This window comes from Saccopteryx leptura, chromosome 3, assembly GCF_036850995.1.
Source record: "Saccopteryx leptura isolate mSacLep1 chromosome 3, mSacLep1_pri_phased_curated, whole genome shotgun sequence".
Lineage (NCBI taxonomy): Eukaryota > Metazoa > Chordata > Mammalia > Chiroptera > Emballonuridae > Saccopteryx > Saccopteryx leptura.
The window spans coordinates 103,313,969-103,334,232 of NC_089505.1; the positions used below are offsets into that span (position 1 = coordinate 103,313,969).

Sequence of the window (20,264 nt, forward strand, 5' to 3'; positions counted from 1 at the left end):
AGTAGCCAATCTCTCATTTATTTTCTTCAGGACACTTATCACTGCCATGTGTGTCCACTCTCTAACACCCCACCTACTGGCAAGTGAGCCCTTAACACCAGGAGCCTCCCTGTCTTGCTCCTAGCTGTGTCCTTAGCCCTCAGAATAATGTCTGACATGGAGGGTGGGGCTGGGAAGGAGTGTGCTTCACATTAGACTGGCTGGCCAGGGACGCCAGTGACTCTCCGGAGAGATGACATTTGATCCAGGGCCTAAATGAGAGAGCTGGTAGTGTATGGGCAGTCTTCCGGGCTGGGGAGAGCAGGTGCAGTGGCCGCCGGGAGGAACAAACAGGCCTGGCCAGGCTCAAGGCTCTGCGAGTTTGAGGAACCCAGGAAGGCCGGTGAGAGTGGAGTAGGGGAACGCAGCAGGGAGTAAAATCGAGAGGGGTGTGGGCCATTCCTCCCCTGGATTTTGCCCCAAGTTCATCAGGAAGCAATGGAAAGGTTTTTAGCAGAGGAGCACCACATTCTGGTTTACATTTTTAAATAATCCCTCTGGCTGCTCTGTGAAGAGCTGATAACAGGCAGAGGGAAGGGAAGCCAGAGCATTCAGAAGGCCACGGAGTCAGTGGGTTAGAGATGCTTGTGGCTTGCACAGGGAGATCAGAAGTGGAAATGAAATGAAGGGGCAAGCATTCAACCCGGGGAGCCGTGCTTTCCACCAGCCTGAGCAGCCCTGGCCAAGCCCCCCCCCCAAATCTGGCTGAAGTTCTAGATGCTCAGGAATACAGCAGGTCCACCCACCTAACCTTATTTCTCACTGACCTCGGGTCCAGACCCAAGCCTCAGGGGGCTGGGCCTCCTCCAGGTGCCACTCACACCCACTGCTCAGTGCCTCAGCTGGTATCGTGACCCCTGCCTGACCTACCACCTCCCCTCCCGAAGGTCTTGTGACCACACCTGCACAAAGGCCTCTGCTGCCTGCTCATTCCAGCCACACTTCTCCCCTCCATGAAGCCCTTCTGGGCTTTGAGGCAACGGCACAGCAATCATCATGCACATAATTATTCCCTTTATAACCTTCTGGAGGTAGCTATAAGCTGGATGGAGGCAGATACCACAATTCACATCCCTTGGGTTTGTTGTGACACTTGGACAGTGATGTGCTATGTGGAGCCCTCAGCACAAAGCCAGGCACTCAGTAGGTCTTAACCAACCAGATCTCAATCAACGGTAGCTCCCTCCTTACTGCCTCCTTATGGCAACACCCACCCCTGGGGCTCACAGACCCACAGAGAGGCTCAGCTTCTCTGCCCTGCCAGGCAAGTGGGTGAAATATGCCAGGGGATGGGTGGAGGGTGAAGAATGCCCCAGTGGGTTTCAAAAGCAAAGGTCAGTGGCCCTGCATTATCTATGCCTCTGCATTATTCACATCTCTCCACGCCTTTCTCCAACTCCTCCCTTCATGTGAGCCAAGCAAACTTCTGCTTAACCTTCAAGCCTCAGCTTAAAGCTCTGGGAAGCCTTCCCAGACTGGCCCCCCAGCTAACTCCTCCCATGCACCCACAGCACTGTGGGCCCCTGCTGTGACCCTTCACAGCACATCACAAGGGCCTGTTTGCACACTGGACTCCCCCTCACCCCCGTGAGCCTGGAATTACATTTATTCACCTTTCCACCTTTAGCACAGCATTTATCAGGCATGAATCAGTATTGCTAAGTGTGGACCTCTCCCTCTCCCAACCAATGCGCAAACTCACCAGTCCTGGTGACATTCAGTCTTACCTCAATGCACCCTGGCCCATATACCTAAAATTATCTTCCAATGCTAGACCCGACTCGTCTCCTCTTCCTTTAATGCTACCAGGATAGTGGCAAATCCCATTTATGAATGCTTATGATGTACTCAAAGTTCTAAAGAAATAATCTCACTCACTTTCCCTCTCTCCCTCCCCCACTCAGATCATTAAATTTTAAAAAATAAAAATAAAATAAAAATAAAGACATTACCCCATTTGATTGGGGAAACTGAGACTAAGATAGGGTGATGCAATTATGAAGTAGCAGAATCTTCTTCCCTTAACACTGGCACAGTTCACCTAGCACCTCATCATAGCTGGGTCTATTTTAAAAACCATCATCTGTTCTGCAAATTTGGAGCTTTTATAGCTACATGTCAAGTTGTCATACAAAATCATCCTTTGCTCATTAACTGTTTCACTTGATAGGTCTTTCTACTCCAGCTAGGTGGTAAAATGACTGTTCAGTGAGAGAAAACAGTATAGGACGTAAAATGGGAAGCCCTGGGTCTGGTTTTAGCTGTGCCACAGTCAGGCCATATGACCCTAGGCAAGTCACCTAACCACTCTGGGCCCCTGTCATCATTGATATAAAAGAGAAGAGCAGCATCTCCCTAAAAGATTCTCTGATGCATTCTGGGTTTGCTCTGCCCACCTTAAGGTTTTATTAATTAAGAAGAGAAATATGGCCCTGGCTGGTTGGCTCAGTAGATATAGCATCAGCTTGGTGTGCAGACATCCTGGGTTCAATCCCTGGTCAGGACACACAAGAGAAACAACCTTCTGCTTTTTCCCCCTCCTTCCTTCCCTTCTCTCCTCCCCCTCTTGTAGCCAGTGGCTCCACTGGCTCAAGCGTTGGCCCCGGCACTGAGGAGAGCTCCGTTGATTTGAGTATCGGCCCCTGACGGGGATTGCTGGGTGGATCCCGGTTGGGGAATGTGCAGGAGGAGTCTGCCTCTCTATCTCCCCTCCTCTCACAAAAAAAAAAAAAGAGAGAGAGAAATATTATTTGTCTCTAGCCACCTCACCCTGTGCACTTAGCACAGCATTGGACACACAGTAGGACATTAGTAGTTCTTGCTGAGTGATTATTCAGATGCTTGGAAGCTCAAGAGTCAGAGAAAACAAGCCAGTATTTCTCTTACTCCTGGATCTGAAAGGGGCTCCTAAGTGCCACCGTTTATTGTGTGTTCAGAATTTGCCAAACTCTGTGCCACCATCTTACAGGAGCACTCTCCCGGGATCCTCCTGACATCCCTGCCAGGTGTTCCCCATGTTGCAGATGATTAAATTGAGACTCAAAGAGGGGAAGTGACTTGCCCAAAGTCATGGTGTTACAAAGTGGTAGAGCTGAGATCAGAAGTAAAGTTCATTGAGCTGCAAACCCTATGTTCCTAACCACCATATTTGCAAAGGGAATTACTCTGGGACAGTCCTATGCAATCCTGCCCCAAGTTGAAACTTCTGGTTGTGCCCAGTGAGAGACCTGTTTCACTCAAACATCTCATCTAAATCCTAGTTTACCAATCCCTCCCCTCCATCCACCCAAGTGAGGTCTTTCTGCTTCCTTCAAATCCTCATAGAACTCCATCTGCACTTCAAATCCCAGCCACTTTCTATTGCCTGGCTGCTCTATGTCTGTACTGCATTTGTGTGTGCATGCGTGTGTGTGTGTGTGTGTGTGTGTGTGTGTGTGTGTGTCACACACACAAAGAGAGTTAGAGAGAGGGACAGATAGGGACAGACAGACAGGAAGAGAGAGAGATGAGAAACATCAATTTTTCGTTGCGGCTCCTTAGTTGTTCATTGATTGATTTCTCATATGTGCGTTGACGGGGGGTGAGGGGGGGGGCTACAGCAGACTGAATAACCCCTTGCTCGAGCCAGCGATCTTGGGCTCAAGCTGGTGAGCCTTGCTCAAACCAGATGAGCCCGTGCTCAAGCTGGGGACCTCGGGGTCTTGAACCTGGGCCCTCCACATCCCAGTCCGATGTTCTGTCCACTGCACCACTGCCTGGTCAGGCTGTACTGCATTTCTGAAACCAGTCCCTGAACTCCTTCTTAAGAGAGAGCAGTTCTGCACTTTCTGCTAGTTCTACCAGCCAGGCAGGCCTGGAAGGGTGAAGGTAGGGTGCTTGCTCCCTCCCCACTGAGCTGTAACTTGAGGCTGGGGCTGTGCTCAGCTAGGTGAGCTGGCTCCACCTCACACTGGCATCCTGCCTTCCTGGTACAGCATCCAGATTCCTGTGGGCCCTGGCCCAAGACCCAGGAGAAGATCTCATTCCCTGATTTGATGGCAAAGATACTATAAAAAGCACAGCACCCAGGCTCAACATTGGCTTGTGATGGAATACAAAGACCTGAGGAATTTGTTGGGTGAGGACGGACAGAAGCCTCTAGGCTAGCTCAGAGGTCCCAAGCCTTGCACTTGGTTCTCCTGCAAGGACCTGTGTGGCCATGGCCAGATGGCTTCCCTGTCCCTAACAGTTCTTTGATGGATACTCCAGCAGGAAGCTGCCCTTCATTAGCCTTAAAGGGCCCACTAGAGAGTAACCAAAGCTTAGATATCAATATCTAGGCCAAAGACCAGAGTCCCAGACCCTGGCCGGTTGGCTCAGTGGTAGAGCATCAGCCTGGCATGTGGATGTCCCAGGTTCGATTCCTGGTCAGGGTACACAAGAGAAATGCCCATCTGCTTCTCCACCTCTCCCTCTCTCGCTTCTCTCTCTCTCTCTTCCCTTCCTGCAGCCATGGCTGGATTGGATCTAGTTGGCCCAGGCCGCTGAGGATGGCTCCATGGCCTACGCCTCAGGCGCTAAGAGCTTGGTTGCTTAGCAACGGAGCAACAACTCAGATGGGCAGAACAATGCCCCCTACTAGGCTTGTCTGGTGGATCCCAGTTGGAGCACATGCGGAATCTGTCTCTCTGACTCCCCTTTTCACTGAGTTTAAAAAAAAAAGGCCAGAATCCCTTTTCTTGGTCCAGCTTTTAACCCCTGGGTTAGTTAACAGAACAGAGGAAGCCCTCCCTCTGCCACTGATTTGTGTGTGGCTCAGGGCACACCCTGTGGGCCTTAACCGGACTAGATCAAAACATCTTTTTCCCCTTGGGCACTGTGGCGACAGGCTCTGATATGTTCTTTCTACCTCTAATATTCTCTACTTTTACTTCCCAAAGTAAGGTGAGAGCAGAAGTTGGGAGCCCTTAGTGTAGGAAACAGCAGAGGCCAATTGGGGCTGCCTAACACTACGACCTCAAAGCCTGTCCCCTTCAGGTGCAATCCCTTGCTTCTGCTGCCTCAAAGGTAGCTGCTGCCCCTAACAGAACCTCAGAGCTGTGCTTGGGCTCCAGTCCTGTCCATAGGAAAAGGACAGGGCCCTGAGTGAGCTTCTGCAGTGTGAGCTGGGCTCACCTCAGATATCCAGCTGACCCAGGGGGTAGAAGTAACCGTCCCTGCCTGAACAGGGGAGGGAGAAACCTGCTACAGTGGCGCCGACCCCCAGTCCAGGAAAGTGTTCCCCTTCTTTCCGTAAAGTCCCTTTCCCTTCTCTTCTCCCAGGACACAGCCTCCTCATCCTGACTAGGTTCACTCCCCGTCCCTATGAGTTCCGCAGTTCCATACCACAAAGGGCTGAAGCTCTTAACGTTCAGGGGCCCGCAGATCCCTCTGAAAATCTGTTGCTACTAAGGGCCTTCCCCCTCTGATAAAAGCAAACATATATAAATATCTGCAGACTATTTGGGGGGTCTACACATTCCCTCAACTCCATCATGCACTTAGGAAGAATCTAAGAAAGCTATATCCTAGAAGAACAGAACATCCCGCCCATTCTCCCACCTAAGTCAGAATTGCTTCTCACAGCAAGCCCCCTGAATGGCGTTCCTCTTCTCCACCTGGCCCACTGCTCAAGATCACCTCGTTCAGGAAGGCTTCCTTTCTCTCTCCTCCTCCTCCTCTCTGATCCCCTCAGCATCCCAGCCTGAGCCACACAATCTCCCACCTGTGCTATCTCCCTGTGTGTTGTCTTACTTCCCCAGCAAGACAGCAGGCTCTCTGAGGACCCATGTATTTAATCCTATAACCCTCAGCTGGAGTTGGAAATAACCATGATCCTATACTTGAGGATTCTGTGTTTTGAAGCCAGGGATCATGACAGCAGTGACCCATCCCCCAAAGGATGGGGCTGTGTAGATGCCCCTCCAAGGGCCTTATACTCTGCTTAGGCCTCACCAGTGCAGGGACCCCCCTGGGATAACTGCCTTTTCTGCTGGAAAGTCCCAGAAAGCCTTTCAACAGTGGAAGTTGACAGATAGGGAAACTAAGACCCAGGGAGGCAAAATGACTTACCATAGGTCAATATGCAAGAAAGAGGCAGAGCTGGGACTGAGACCCAGATCTCAATTCCCAGTCTAGAGCTCTTTATTTTACACAAATGGCTTTATAAAAACTAAATCTGTCCTCACGCTCCCACACTCCGATATGCATAGAGAATTTCTGAAAAGATACATAACACAGTTAACAGTGCTCCCTCTGGGGAGTGTGACGGCGGGGGTGGTCAGAGAGGTGCAGAGGGAACTTCTACTGTATCCCTTAAGGCCCTTTTGTACTTTGGGGTTTTATTTTTGTTTGTTTAGGATTCTGTTGTTGTTATTTTTTACCATGAATATGTTTTATTTATTCATATTATAAAAATAAATCTGCCACAGAAAGGAGATTCTGGCCCCAGGCCACTCCCAACACACACATAAAAACAAAAAGAAGCTATAAGTCAACCTGTCCAGGTTCACAACTATAAACTGACGAGATTGCCTTCTTGTATGGTTTATGGCCACTGGTCTCATTAATTCACAGTCACAGTGTGGTTGATGGCTTGAGGAATCTTCCTGGGAAAAGCTTAATTCAATTAGGGCTCTCGCCAGTTCCCTAAGGAAGCTCTGGTCTCTTGCTTTTACTTACACAAATCAAGGGCAGACCAAACAAACCCAGACTTTCCCAGAGAGACTCCCCACCGCTAGCCCAGAGAGGATGCCCTTGCAGGACCCTCCATTAGAGCCAAGCTGAAGGACACTGGGGGGGAGGCAGGGAGGAAGCAACAACACACGGATGCATAAAGCATCACCATGTGTCTTCTCCTGAGCTCAGTTCAACCCCGTGGCCTGGCATTCAGTCTGGTGACTAGCCTCCTCTCCAACCCTTGCTCTCCCTCTTCTCTGAGCAGTCAAACTGGTTTCTGTGTGCCCAAAGGCTTCATGTGGACCCTACATCTATCTGAAAGTCAATCAAGCACTCATTCATTCCTCAAATTTAGGAGCCCTTATTTTGTGCCAGAAAGTAAGGGCTCCTAACTTCCTGTCCTCAAGTGGGCTGGGGCCAGAAAGGCTCTATCCTCAAGGGGCTTACATTCCTAGGAATCAGTACTAAGAATAGCTCTCTCTGTCCCTTATTTAATTCTTCTCCACCCTTCAAGACTGGCTCAAGTTCCACCTACTCTGAGAAGCCTCCCTAACTATCCCTGCCCTCAGGGACTAATTATTTCCTCAGAACTTTGCTCCTACTAGCAATCCACCCGGCCCTCCACACAGACCAGCCACTTTCTCCTACGTAGATTGGAAGCCCCCAAAGAGCCGGGCTGGGGAGCTGGGGACTTATACTCTTCTTGGTTCCCCGATGGGCCACAAGTTAAATGCCTGATGGCTAATTTCAGCTGACCTGCCTCTTCCACCCCAGCCTAAACAGACAAGTTAATTAGCTGCTCTCAGTCCTGGCTGGCCGGGGCCAAACACAGCCTTTGTGAATTTGCCTGGCACAAGGCAAGTGCTATGTAAGTGTTAGCTATTCATTATTTTGGTGAGCTTGTAGGCTCTGCCGGACACACAGCTGTGATGTCACCTTTCCACCGTCAGCGGCGTGGTCTCAAACAGGCTGAGCACTATGGAAGGGCCAGTGTGGGCTTAGGGGTAAGTGAGTGTTCCCAAAGAGACCAGGAAGGGGGCCTGGGAAGGAACAGGACGTCTCATCCTGAGCCTCATTCAGAGCTGTTTCACACATCTTTTCAGGAAAGATCTTGCTGGGGTAATTTGGGGAACTCCAGATTTTCAGCAAGTCAGTATCAGAACTCATGGGTCAGGTCTGGCCTAACAGACCACCCCCCCCCCCAAACTGGCCCCGCATGCTGGCTTAGCTTTAGGGGAAAGAAAGTGGAAGTCAGCATGATCCCAGGGAAGGGAGGCAGCCCACTGATCCAGGACCAATGTAAAACTTAGTTGAGTTAAAATTAGATTAGCCCATAAGATTAAAAATACCCACGTATAATCACGGGCTGCATTAAAGTATCAGTTGATGTTTATCAGCATCTAAAGAGATGGTTTGGCCCCGTGCGGTGTGTGCAGACAACCTTGGGGAGACATGTCTGAGTCAGACGTTCCGCAGGGGGAGTGAGTGCTGCACAACGAGGCCCACACAGGCGATGGATGACTCAGGAATAACTCAGGTCCTGGGTTTGCTGAGTGAGCCTTCTCCCCACCACGGAAGGAAAAGGGGAGGGCGGGGGGGGGGCGGGATTACAGGGAGAGGGAGGGAAGGCGGTAGGCCTGCCAGCTGTGTATATAGGCTGGCATTCCCAGAGGTAGCCTATGGCCCCTCAGCTCCAATTCCCAGCCCCTCCTGTGCTTCTCAATGCCAGCCACCTCTGAGAAAGACTTATTTCCTTCACAGTGGGGCTTGGAGGGGCCACAGTTACCCCCAAAACCCAAGAAATAATCCACAGAGAGCAGCCAAGATTTGAAATACTTAAACTTTTCAATCTTCCCTGTTCAAAATGATTTTGGAGAAGATAAAACTTCTGAACCGGAAGGGAGCCAGGGCATGATGATGAAAAGAACATGAGCTTCCAAGTCAGACACATCTGGGCTTAAACCCCAATGTTTTCTAGCTCTGCAAGTAGCCATACAGCCTCTGACTCACGAGCTGAATAAATGGCAGCTAATATAAAGAATATTTAACACAGATATTACAAATTAGGAAACAAGGTTCAGAGAGGCTTGGCCTTGCCTAAGGTCACACAGGTAGGCAGCAAAGAGCTAAGTTAGACCAGATCTCATGTTTTTTGACCCCTCCCTCCCATCTCGCATGTTGTCCGTTTTGATTCATTTCTCTGTCTCTCCTTTCTCCTCCCAGAGGACCTAAAATACTTCAAGGGAAAGGAAAAGCACTCCATTTCAAAGGTTTGCTGTTCCACAGAAAGAGCTCTAACAATGACAGGTCCCACGCCTGAGTCCAGCCCTCATGCTCCTCCTTCAAGCAAATACAGGTACCGGTATATTCAAGGGGTTGATACGAACTCGGACCAGAGATGACCTGGACCCTAGATCACCCCACTCTTCAGCCCTTCCTTCCTGCAGTAAGAACTGGTGTTCCTCCTGACAACCATTCAGGTTACCTCTGGATCTCTGGTTCCCCTTGATCCTCTCAATGACCCAAATGTCAACCAGGCAGGAAGAGGATAGGGCCTTGGGTTAGAAGTCCAAGGATGTATCCTTTGCCACGTACTTGCTAAGTGACCCCAGGCAGGTCACAACCTGAGACATAGTTTCCTTAGCTGTATAATGGGTACATCAATACAAGCTGCTACTCTAACCCACAGGACCATTGAGAACGATCAAATTAAATACCATTTATGCAAATTACAGTACCAATGAGAATTATTCTCAAGTCTGCCTGCCTTTTAGAGCTAAAGAAAGTTGTGCCTGCTCACCAGCTTGAGCAGGAGGTCGCTGGCTTGAGCATGGGATCATCGACATGATCCCATGATCGCTGGTTTGAGCAAAGGGTCACTGGCTCAGCTGGAGCCCCCAGTCAAGGCACATATGAGAAGCAATCAATGAAGAACTAAAGTGCGCCTGACCTGTGGTGGCACAGTGGATAAAGCGTCAACCTGGAAACGCTGAGGTTGCCGGTTCAAAACCCTGGGCTTGCCTGGTCAAGGCACATATGGGAGTTGATGCTTCCTGCTCCTCCCTCCTTCTCACTCTCTCTCTCTCTCTCTCTCTCTCTCTCTCCCCCCTCTCTATAATGAATAAATAAAAAATCTTTAAAAAAACAGAACTAAAGTGCCACAACTATGAGTTGATGCTTCTCATCTCTCTCCCTTCCTGTTTATTTGTCTCTCTCTGTCAATGTCTCTCACCAAAAAAAAAAAAGCCACCTGATCTCAACACAGAGGCTGTCCCCTAGGAGCTCGTGCTGGACCCTGAGGGTACCCCAGTACCCTTCCTGCCCAGAGGCAGGAGATCACAATCAAAAGGTTAGTCACCCCCTGCTGGGGGGGGGAGGAAACCACCCTTTAATTGGCATCTTTCCCGCCCAAGCAGGAAAGAAGCAAGCTCCAATCAGACCACCAAGAGGTCACCAGCAAAGAGATAGCGGGCAGGATCACTACCACAGCCCAGCCTGACTGCGAGATTCAGGTGCCCCCATGCAAACTCAGAGGGACAGAGAAGGGGCCCAACGCTAGCACAGAACCCTTACAGTTTTCTCAGGTCGGGGATTAGGCTCCCACCACTGACAGCTGTCCAGTCCCTAAAGGGAGTCCTACAACTCCCCGGTGCAAGTGCACTGCGGTGGGCACTTACTCAGTGCAAGGCCGTGCGCATCTGACAAGGGGAATGTGAGGGGCAGGAGATGTAGCTGCACCCCCCGAGAAGGCTATGCCAAGACCCAAACAGAAAATAAACAGCAATTCAGCATCGCAACAGATAACCTCTGAGACGTTTCCTCATCTGCCAAACAGAGATAGCCTTTATCTCATATGATTTTAGTAAGGATTAAATGAGATCATTTTTATAAAGTGCCTGACTCTACTCTCTAGATATTCAATAAATGGTAATTCTTATTAAAACACACACCCCCCCAAAAGAAGAGATGTCACAGGGCAGGCGAGGCCTAATGCCAAAGTTGTGGATAAACAATCAGGGAGACGGGTGCAGGGGGGAGAAGTGAAAGTAACTACTGTGGCCTGGAGTGGGCTGGGAAGACTGCCCAAGGGGGGCGGGACAGGAACAGGTCCGAACGCTGCCCCAGCAAGCCGCGTGCTGTGCTGGGCATTCCTACATTCAATACCCACATGGGGGCCCTGGTTGGTTGGCTCAGCGGTAGAGCGTCGGCCTGTCTTGCGGGGGACCCGGGTTCGATTCCCGGTCAGGGCACATAGGAGAAGTGCCCATTTGCTTCTCCACCCCCCCCCTCCTTCTTCTCTGTCTCTCTCTTCCCCTCCCGCAGCCAAGGCTCCATTGGAGCAAAGATGGCCCGGGCGCTGGGGATGGCTCCTTGGCCTCTGCCCCAGGCGCTAGAGTGGCTCTGGTTGCTGCAGAGCCATGCCCTGGAGGGGCAGAGCTTCGCCCCCTGGTGGGCGTGCCGGGTGGATCCCGGTCGGGCGCATGCGGGAGTCTGTCTGACTGTCTCTCCCCGTTTCCAGCTTCAGAAAAATACAAAAAAAAACAAAAAAAACCCACATGGGCCCTAGAGAGCAGAGTCGGCATGTCACCAGCATGTCACCGTACAGTGGGGCGAGTCAGGTTCAGAGGGACAAGGTGCCTGGCCCAGGTTTTTTCTGACTGTCTTTCCTTTCTGCCGGTGCTGGCGGGGTGGGGCAGGGCAGAGAGGAAAGGCATGCCGGTGGGTACTCAGCTAAATGAAGACCAAGCAATATGACCAACCCAGGCCCTCTAAGTGCCCTGGCTCTTCTGCAGACACATGTCCTACCTGAAGGCTTCCTCCCAGTCCTCAGCTGACCTCCCCTCCCACTGTCCTGCAGTCAGCTGTTTTCCCAAAAAGAAAAAAGTCACCTCTTTCTTTTTAGAAAGGTCCCACTAGGGCTTCTTGAGATAGTTTCAAGTGACCTTTAAGTTCTTCCTCTCCCCTTTTGAGAAGTAGGAGAGGAGAGTTCTAGTCTTATTTTTATAGGAAACCAGTTGCTGGCTCTGATATACATGCATGTGACGTGGGCATAATGACCCCCATTCTCCCTACTCACAGACTTGTTCTAGGAGGAAATGTCAGGATACACCTTGCAAAGAACAAAACAAGCTATAAGATGTAAAGGGACAAAGGAAGGCTTTTTGCCCTGGTCAGGAGACAAGATGAATACCTGCTTTATGGGCTGCCAGGCCTCTGCCAGGAGTTCCAGGTCAGGGATATGGGCAAACAAATTAACCGGGTGCCAGTGGTGAGCTGGGTTACAGTGAGGCTCTCCCTTGGAATAAGCACTGGACTGGGAGTCAGGTGAACTGGGACAAAGCAGAATTCATGCAGGGTTCAAATCACAATGTGTGGTGGGGGTGGGGAATGGACCTGCCCTGAGGTTTGGGGTCACTCTCAGTTCTCCTGGTGGTCTAAACCCCCTGGCGCCACAAGCCTCTCCCTACCAAGGAAAGGGCAAGAATGTCTGTCAAAGAGAGAAAAAAGGCCCAGAGAAGGGAAGTGGCTTGTCTACTCACCTGCTCAATCAGAGAAGTCAGGAGCATCTACTCTAAAACTTCAGCTCCAACCCCTCCGTTCCCACACCCATCTCTAACAGTGTCTTCCCAGGGCTCTGCTCAATGATTAGGGTAGGAATGAGAAGTGCACACAGCATGTCATAGTCTTAAAGGAGGGGTACCTTTCGCAGGAAGCAGCTGCCACAGATGACAGAATGAGGGCTCCAGCATAGCTCCTACCCATGCTGGTGCGCTGAGAGAATACACAAGACCCCAAAATGAACTCCTAGGTTCTTGGGGATCAGTGCAGAGGGAGCATGGCCTCAGCCCCCAATCCTACCCTGTAGGTCAGTTGGTGTCATCTCCCCTCCCACCAAGACCAGCTCCAGAGGCAGCTTAAGTGAAGGAAAAACAAAGTCAGCAGGACGCACTCCCAACCCTGAAGCCTTAAGGAAGGCTACCCCGTGGCAGCCTAGGGTTGGGAGATCTGTAGTCCTCCAGCCTCAGAGGAAGACTAGAGGAGGTGGGGACGCAGTTCCCTTGGGTGGTTAAAATACCAACAGGGGCAGGTGCCTCTCACCGAGTGCTTCTTATGGGTACAAAGACAAGTTGATGTGAGTTCATTTATGTCATCAACACAGTAGCAGCACTATGGCTAGATACTATTATTTCCCCACTTTATATATGGGGAAACTGAGGCACGGGGAGGGTAAGTAGAAAGGCGGTGGAGCCCGAATCTAACCTCAATTCTACATTACAAAGGTAAAGGGGAAAATGGGCTTTTGCCCCTTGAGAGCTTTCAGTCACCTTTCCTTCTATTTTCTTCCCCATGATGGCCAGATGCTAGGACTGCTCTGTTTTCAGATGCAGAAAAATGCCTTTCTAGGCCAGAAACACAGACTTTTGGAACTGCGAAGTCCTTCAGATACCATTTCCAACCTCCTCCTTTTACAATGGGAAATCAGAAGCCCTGAGACTGAGTGACTTGTCAGGGTTACCCCAGTCGGTGAAATGGCAGAAATTGCAAATCTAGAAGGGTCCACAAAGATCAACTGACTGGCCCAAGGTCACAGAGGGAGGTGGGATGAGAAGTCAAGTTTCCTAAGTTCTAGATTAATACCCTTGCCGTGACACCATTTCTGTTCTCCTGCTGCCCAGGGTCCCTGGCACAGGGTCTGGTGGGACAACGCAGACCAAGCTTGACCCCATTAAAACTAGAGATATCAGGCCTGCAGGGACAAACTCCTGCCGGACCAGAGTAAGAGCTTTGTGGTCATGCTGTCATCCCACCAGATGTCACTGAGACCTGCAATGTGTGTGCCAGCCCCCAATGCCCTAACACAATGCCAAGTGTGGTTGGGAGATGAGGGGGTTGAAGAGAGGAGGGCAATTTACAGACAGTGTTTGTGAGGTCTCTCCCTGGTGTCACACAAGCAAATGACATCATGGTCACTTCAGTTTCTTACAAAAAATTAAATCATTGGTTTCATGACTTAATTGATATGGTCACATTTAGATTCCTGCTAGTTTCACAGGTGGGTGAGACCTGCAGAATAAGGACCCAGCTTGCTCAAGGTCACGTTATTTGTCAGAATCAGTTATACATGACTCCCCTTGCCTGGTCCTTGATTTTTTCCAGGAAACTGGCTGCCATCACGATATGGGTGCCAATGGCCCAGGTCCATATATAAGCCAGACCCTACTACTGTCACAGCACCAAAGCCCCATACCAGGAAGCCAGCTCCTGGATGTGTCAAAACAGAGTGTCCTCCTGCAGCATGTCCCAGAGCTTGCCTCAGACCAGCCTGGCATTGCCACTCAGCTCCTGCATGTCCTTGGGAAGGCTGCAAGGTTTCCAGCCAAGAATCAAAAACTCCCCAAACCCGAGCCACCAGAGTCCCAGGCCCTCATTCCTTCTGCAGCTCCTGGGGCTAAAAAAGGCAAAGGCAGCTTTTAAAGACCAGCCCTTCAAGGGACTTCTAGGCTGTGCAGGCTCCGGTGAGCTCCATCAATTACCCAGCAGAACAGAGTGCTCAGGCCTAGCAAGGAGACCAACCCACTGGCAGGGAACAACTTTTCTATTTCCTTCTCCCCAAAAGAACATTTCAAAGTCTTTGGACTCAGACCAAGACATCCTGTGCCCCTCCACCTTTCCCTCTCTCACTTGGTTGAGTGGCAGGCCCTGACTGGCCAGCCCTGATACCACCTTGAGACACAGCTGAGTACCAACTTGGAGGTGGGGAGGGGCAGACAGACCAAGCTTCAACCACTTTCATTGCTCCTCTACCCCCAAAGCAGACTTCAGAAATTTCAGGCCCCCTGTCCCATAAAGTGTTTAAAGAATGGCATTCTGGGCCAGAAACTAACTTGGGGGCTCCTGACCAGCCAGGACAGGCAAAGCAGACAGATAATATTCTGGGGATAAAGAAAGGTGAAAATATTGGGATGTTTCATGGTCCACCACATGTCTAGGTCTCCAGCACACGGATCTCCCGTTATAATCAAACTCCTTAGACAGGCCAAGGAGAAATATGTTCCATCCAGGAACACCTTCCCACGAAGCGTGTAATTGCACTGGTAGCTGTTGACAGAGCAGACTGTGCCACTTGCTGGAAGACACTCCTCTCTACCTTACACACAGCTGGGTCCCTGGCACCCCCCAGAATCTGGCCCAGCCAGAGGAGACTTGCCAGGCCTGGTGGCCTTGCAGAAAGTACCTAGTATCAGAAACAGCCCATGCTCTAATCCTGCTCTTTCCCATGCATGATGCTGGCTCCAATCTTGGGAGGCCTCAGACCACAAAGGCCACAGAGCTCAAGCTTGAGAAGGACCAAGATGGCAGGATGGAGGCTGCCTTCTTATAGGAGTGCAGACCTTTATTCCTGCCTCACGGGGCAAGGGTGCGGCAAGAAGATTGCCAGTTTGGTGGCGGTGGATGCATCAGAGCCAACTGGACTTACCTATCTTCATGAGACAGGCCAGCAGGATCCAGAGGGAGATCTCGAAGGGTGTGCGCACGTGCTTGTAGTCGATGGCCAGGACTGGAAAGTTCTTTCGTTCCTTCGTGCCGTGTTCAGTGACAGAATGGTTAACAGGGAGGCTCTCAGGGGGGTGCTGTGCTGGGGCGGTGGTGACATCCCCAATTGAGCGTTCCCGTGGTGGCTCTGAGCCTCGGATGGTGCTGGCAGTAGGGCTGGGCTGGAGGCCATGGCTCCTGAGAACAGGTAGTAGCCCCACCAAGGCGACTACCACCAGTAACGAAGGGAAGATTCGAGGTGGAGAGAGGCCACAGAGGCCAAACCACAGAAGCATCCTGCTACTCCGTCAGCCCAGCAGGCCTCCACCCTTAGCAAAGTGAGTGTAAGACCTGGGACATAGGTAGCAAGGGGTCAGCAGGTGGGAAGAGAGAAGAAGGTAGGTAGTCTCTAGGAAAAGTTCATGTCTTAGAGAGGTCTTTTTGCGGAAGCAGTCCTGTGGGGACAGAGGGAGGCTGGGTTCTCAATCTAGAACTTCAAACTGGGGAAGAGGGACAAGGACCCAGGAAGGACCACAGGAGGAGACCAAAAGGTCTGGAACTCCAAGCCAGGGAAGAGGAGCGTGGGGAACAGGCTGCACCCTGGGACACAGGAAGGAACAGGACAGGTTGGTTGCTCCCCAGACACGGAAAAGGAAGAGGTAAGGTGGGTACCTTCGCTGAGGAAAGTGACTGAGGAGCGGGAACTCGACTACGGGAAGGAGCAGGGAGCCTGAGCTAAAAGAAGGGACCAGAAGGGGTGGGACTTAAACCAGGAAAAGAAGAGAGGAGGCTGAGAGCCCAGGCTGCGAAGTAGTGAAGCCAGAAAGCGGCGGGGAGCTCCCCGACCCAGAGAACCGTCGGAGTGCAGGCGCGCCGGGCTGAGATTCCGGAGAAACGGAGTGGGGAGGAAGGCGGAGGCAGGCGGCCCGGCAGCAGAACGCTTCGAGGCGGGCTGGGGGCGGTTCGCGGGGGGCTAGCAGCAACCCGCCCCTCCTTGCAGCCCCGGCGTGGCGCCGCACTCCGCCCAGACCCAGCTTCAGCTCCTCTGCATCTAGCTCCAGTTCTAGTTCCTATGCCGGGTCCGGCCCGGCGGCGATGGACTGTTACCTAGCTGAGCCGGTCGCTGCCATTTATAGATACCAACGAGCATCCAGCGTGAGCAGGCTAGAGGGACCAGTTAAGCGCCCGCGCAGCGCAGCGACCCCTTGCCGCCGACGGAAGGAAGTATTTCGTAGGAAGAGAGGAGAATCACACAGATGGCCCCCAAAAAGTCGTGAATCTGAATCTACAGAGATTCTTTCTTAATAGGGGTGAAATGTTTTACTATTCACAGAGCGCTTTCACATCCACAACCTCAGTCGTAAGGCTTCCCAATTGTCCCGTGAAGAATATATTATCTTATGTATTTAGTTACCATGTGACCTTGTCCCTGTTCCACACGTATTCACCCGTCAATTGGAAATGGTAGTAGTCCCTATCAGAGGGATACCATAATGACTAAATGAGATAATTTGTGTAAAGTGTTTAGAATGGAGCCCAGCATATAGAACTATTATTCCAGTTTCAGTTTTGCACATGAGGAAATGGGTGAAGTTCCCTAGCTAGAATGTAAATAGTTGTTATTAGTTTACTAGTGCTGCTGTAAGAAAGTACTACAAACTGGGTTGCTTAAAAAAATCCAGAAATTTATTGTCTCATATTCCGGAGGCTAGAAGTCTGAAATCAAGGTGTTGGCAGAGTTGGTTCCTTCTGAAGGCTGTGAGGGAGAATCTGTTCCATGCTTCTTTCCTGGTGGTTTGCTGACCATCTTTGCTGTTCTTGACTGTGGCAGTGTAACTCTTGCCTTCACAAGGTGATCTCTCTGTGTCTCTGTCTCTGAGTTCAAATTTAATAATATATAAAAATAAGGTCACCAGTCAGACTGGATTAGGGGCTGACCCTAATAAAATCATTTTACCTTGATCATCTTCGATAACACTATTTCCAAATAAGGCCACATTGACAGGTACTGGGGGTTTGAACTTCCACATCTTTTGGGAAGACACAATGCAACCCACAGCAGCAGCGGAATTGATATTTGAATGTATAGTGTTGGTTGGAATTGATGAGATTTTTTTAAATGAGATACTTTTTAAAAAATGTTTACTTTATTGATTTTTAGAGAGAAGGAAAAGAAAAGAGAGAGAGATTGATGTTCATCAACCTGTTCCTGCATGTACCCTGACCAGGGATCAAATTGACCACCCCTGTGCCTTGGGACAATGCTCCAACCAACTTACTAAGCTATCCAGCCAGTGTGAAATTGATAAGATTTGAGAGTCATGACTGTACATTGGAATAATTGGAATTTTTAAAAAACTACCATTCTCTGGGACTTACCTTCAGAGATTTGAATTCAGTTATTCCAGGGAAGTGCCCAAACATGATTTATATTTTTTTAAAAGCTCCCCCAGGTAATTCTAATATACAATTAGGGTTGAGAACTATTTATTTAAGTATATTTTTATTTTTTTTTTTTGGATTTATTGATTTTAGAGAGAGGAGAAAGAGAGCTAGAGAAAGGGGCGGGGAAGAGTGGGAAGCATCAACTCATAGTAGTTGCTTCTCTTATGTGTCTTGACCGGGCAAGCCCAGGGTTTCAAACCAGCAACCTCAGCATTCCTGGTTGACGCTCTATCCACTGTGCAGGTCAGGCTTAAATTTCTTTATTGATTTTAAAGAGAGAAGAAAAGAGGGGTGGGGGAAACCCATCAATTTGTTGTTCCACTTATTCATGCATTCATTGGTTACTCTCTGTATGTGCCCTGACCAGGGATCCAACCTGCAAAGGTGGCATATTGGAATGAAGCTCTAACCAACTGAGCCACCAGGCCAGGGTGGGTCAAGAACTATTGAAATTACTGGAATGCCATCCCTATTTTGCATATGAGTAAATCAAGGCCAAGAAAGTCAAGGTGACTAGCTCCAGATCACAAAATTATTTCAAAGGGGTTCAGCAAATATTTATGGGGCCTCCTGACAAGGCTTTGAACTGGGCTCTAGCAACACAGAGATAAGACCTTGGGAAGGAGGAATGTGGAAGTGATTGGGAGGGAGCACAAAGGGGCACAATGAGGGTGTCTAGAGTATTGATAATGTCCTGTTTATTTACTAGGTAGTGTTAATAAAGGCTACACAGATGTAGTTGTTTTGTGATAACTCATTAAACGCTCATTATTTGTCTACTTTTCTTAAGATATGCTATCCTTTCACAAAAAGACATATTAAAATGATAAAGTGAGGCCCTGGCCGGTTGGCTCAGTGGTACAGCGTTGGCCTGGCGGGCAGGAGTCCCGGGTTCGATTCCCGGCCAGGGCACACAGGAGAAGCGCCCATCTACTTCTCCACCTCTCCCCCTCTACTTCCTCTCTGTCTCTCTCTTTCCCTCCCACAGCCAAGGCTCCATTCGAGCAAAGTTAGCCGGGTTGCTGAGGATGGCTCTGCGGCCTCTGCCTCAGGCGCTAGAATGGCTCTGATTGCGGCAGAGCGATGCCCCAAATGGGCAGAGCATCACCTCCTGGTGGGCGTGCCGGGTGGATCCCGGTCGGGCGCATGCGGGAGTCTGTCTGACTGCCTCCCCATTTCCAGCTTCGGAAAAATACCAATAAATAAATAAATAAATAAATAAAAATAAAACGATAGAGTGATCTGTTAGTGATTGAAGTTTCCAACATTAAACTACTGTAAGTTCTCTGTACCTCACATTTTCCTGGCACAGGCCCAGCCACTTGAGAAATGACAAAAGAGCCTAGAGGAGACTTCAGAGAAGGCCGAGTGCCTGTGTCACCTGGGAGCAGATGAAAGGAGAACAGCAGTAAGGGCGAAGATCAGAATAATGACAATAATGCCTCACAATGATTGTACTTTATAGTTCACAACCAAATACCCCAGTTATCAATAATCTAAGTCGGGTCGGGAACCTATGGCTCGCGAGCCAGATGTGGCTCTTTTGATGGCTGCATCTGGCTTGCAGATAAATCTTTAATAATAAAAAAAATAACGTTAAAAATATAAAACATTCTCATGTATTACAATCCATTCATTCCCTACCGCTCATGTTCATGGTTGCGGGCTGCTGGAGCCAATCACAGCTGTCCTCTGGGACAACACCAAATTTTTATGGGATAATGTGTAACGTACACAGTTCGTTGTATGGCTCTCATGGAATTACATTTTAAAATATGTGGCATTCATGGCTCTCTCAGCCAAAAAGGTTCCCGACCCCTGATCTAAGTCCTGGTGCATAATGAGGGCTCAACAGATAGTAGCTATTATTCATTTTCATTTTAAAGATGAAACAACCAGGACTCATACATGAAGCCATTTGACCAAGGTCACACAGCTATTAGGTAGCAGATCTAGAACTTAAGTCAGCTATCTAATGTCCAGAACTCTTTCAAAACGCCACAGGTTCAGTGTTGAACAAAGAAAAGAAAAGGGAGGGGCTAGTAGAGGGACTTCCCACAGGTGACATGGGGCCAGAACTCTGAGACCTCTAGTCCTTCCCAGTCTGAGGGCAATGTTTATTGTTGCGCTCCCATCGCCCCTACTCTCTGACTCTTCCTCATTCCATCCTCAGTAATTCCTTGGGAGATAGCAAATCCCACAAAGGTCAGCCCTGAGATTCTCCACAGCCTGGAGGAGGTTATAGAACCAGGAAAGAGCCCTTGGGAGAAATTGTCTGGGACAACCCATGACCAAGGCCCAGCCCAGCCCAGGCAGTATAACATAAGTGTTAAGTACAGGCACTACTGCCCTGGCCAGTTAGCTTAGTTTGTTAAAAGCGTCATCTGGAAACAACAAGGTTGTGGGTTCGATCCCTGGTCAGGGCACACACGGTAAGCAGCTAATGAATGCACTACTGAGTGGAACACAAATGGATGCTTCCCTTTCTCCTCCTCTCTCTCTCTCTCTCCTTTCCTCTCACTGTTTCTCTGAAACAATAAATAAAAAGA

General features: G+C 49.9%; 2 protein-coding genes and 1 non-coding gene across 4 annotated transcripts in view; 1 reads left to right on the forward strand and 2 right to left on the reverse strand.

Moving 5' to 3' along the window:
* Positions 1-16,397, reverse strand: part of SLC9A1 (solute carrier family 9 member A1) — a 53,086-nt gene extending 36,689 nt beyond the window's left edge. Inside the window, exon 1 of the mRNA XM_066375550.1 lies at positions 15,215-16,397. Coding sequence (XP_066231647.1) covers positions 15,215-15,566 — 352 coding nt within the window. The 5' untranslated portion in view covers positions 15,567-16,397. The remainder of the gene's footprint in view (positions 1-15,214) is intronic.
* Positions 1-20,264, reverse strand: part of KDF1 (keratinocyte differentiation factor 1) — a 339,326-nt gene that overhangs the window by 162,098 nt on the left and 156,964 nt on the right. The gene's annotated exons all lie outside the window — the stretch shown is intronic.
* On the forward strand, positions 10,910-10,985 carry TRNAD-GUC (transfer RNA aspartic acid (anticodon GUC)). The gene has a single exon. It is a non-coding gene; the product is annotated as a tRNA-Asp (tRNA).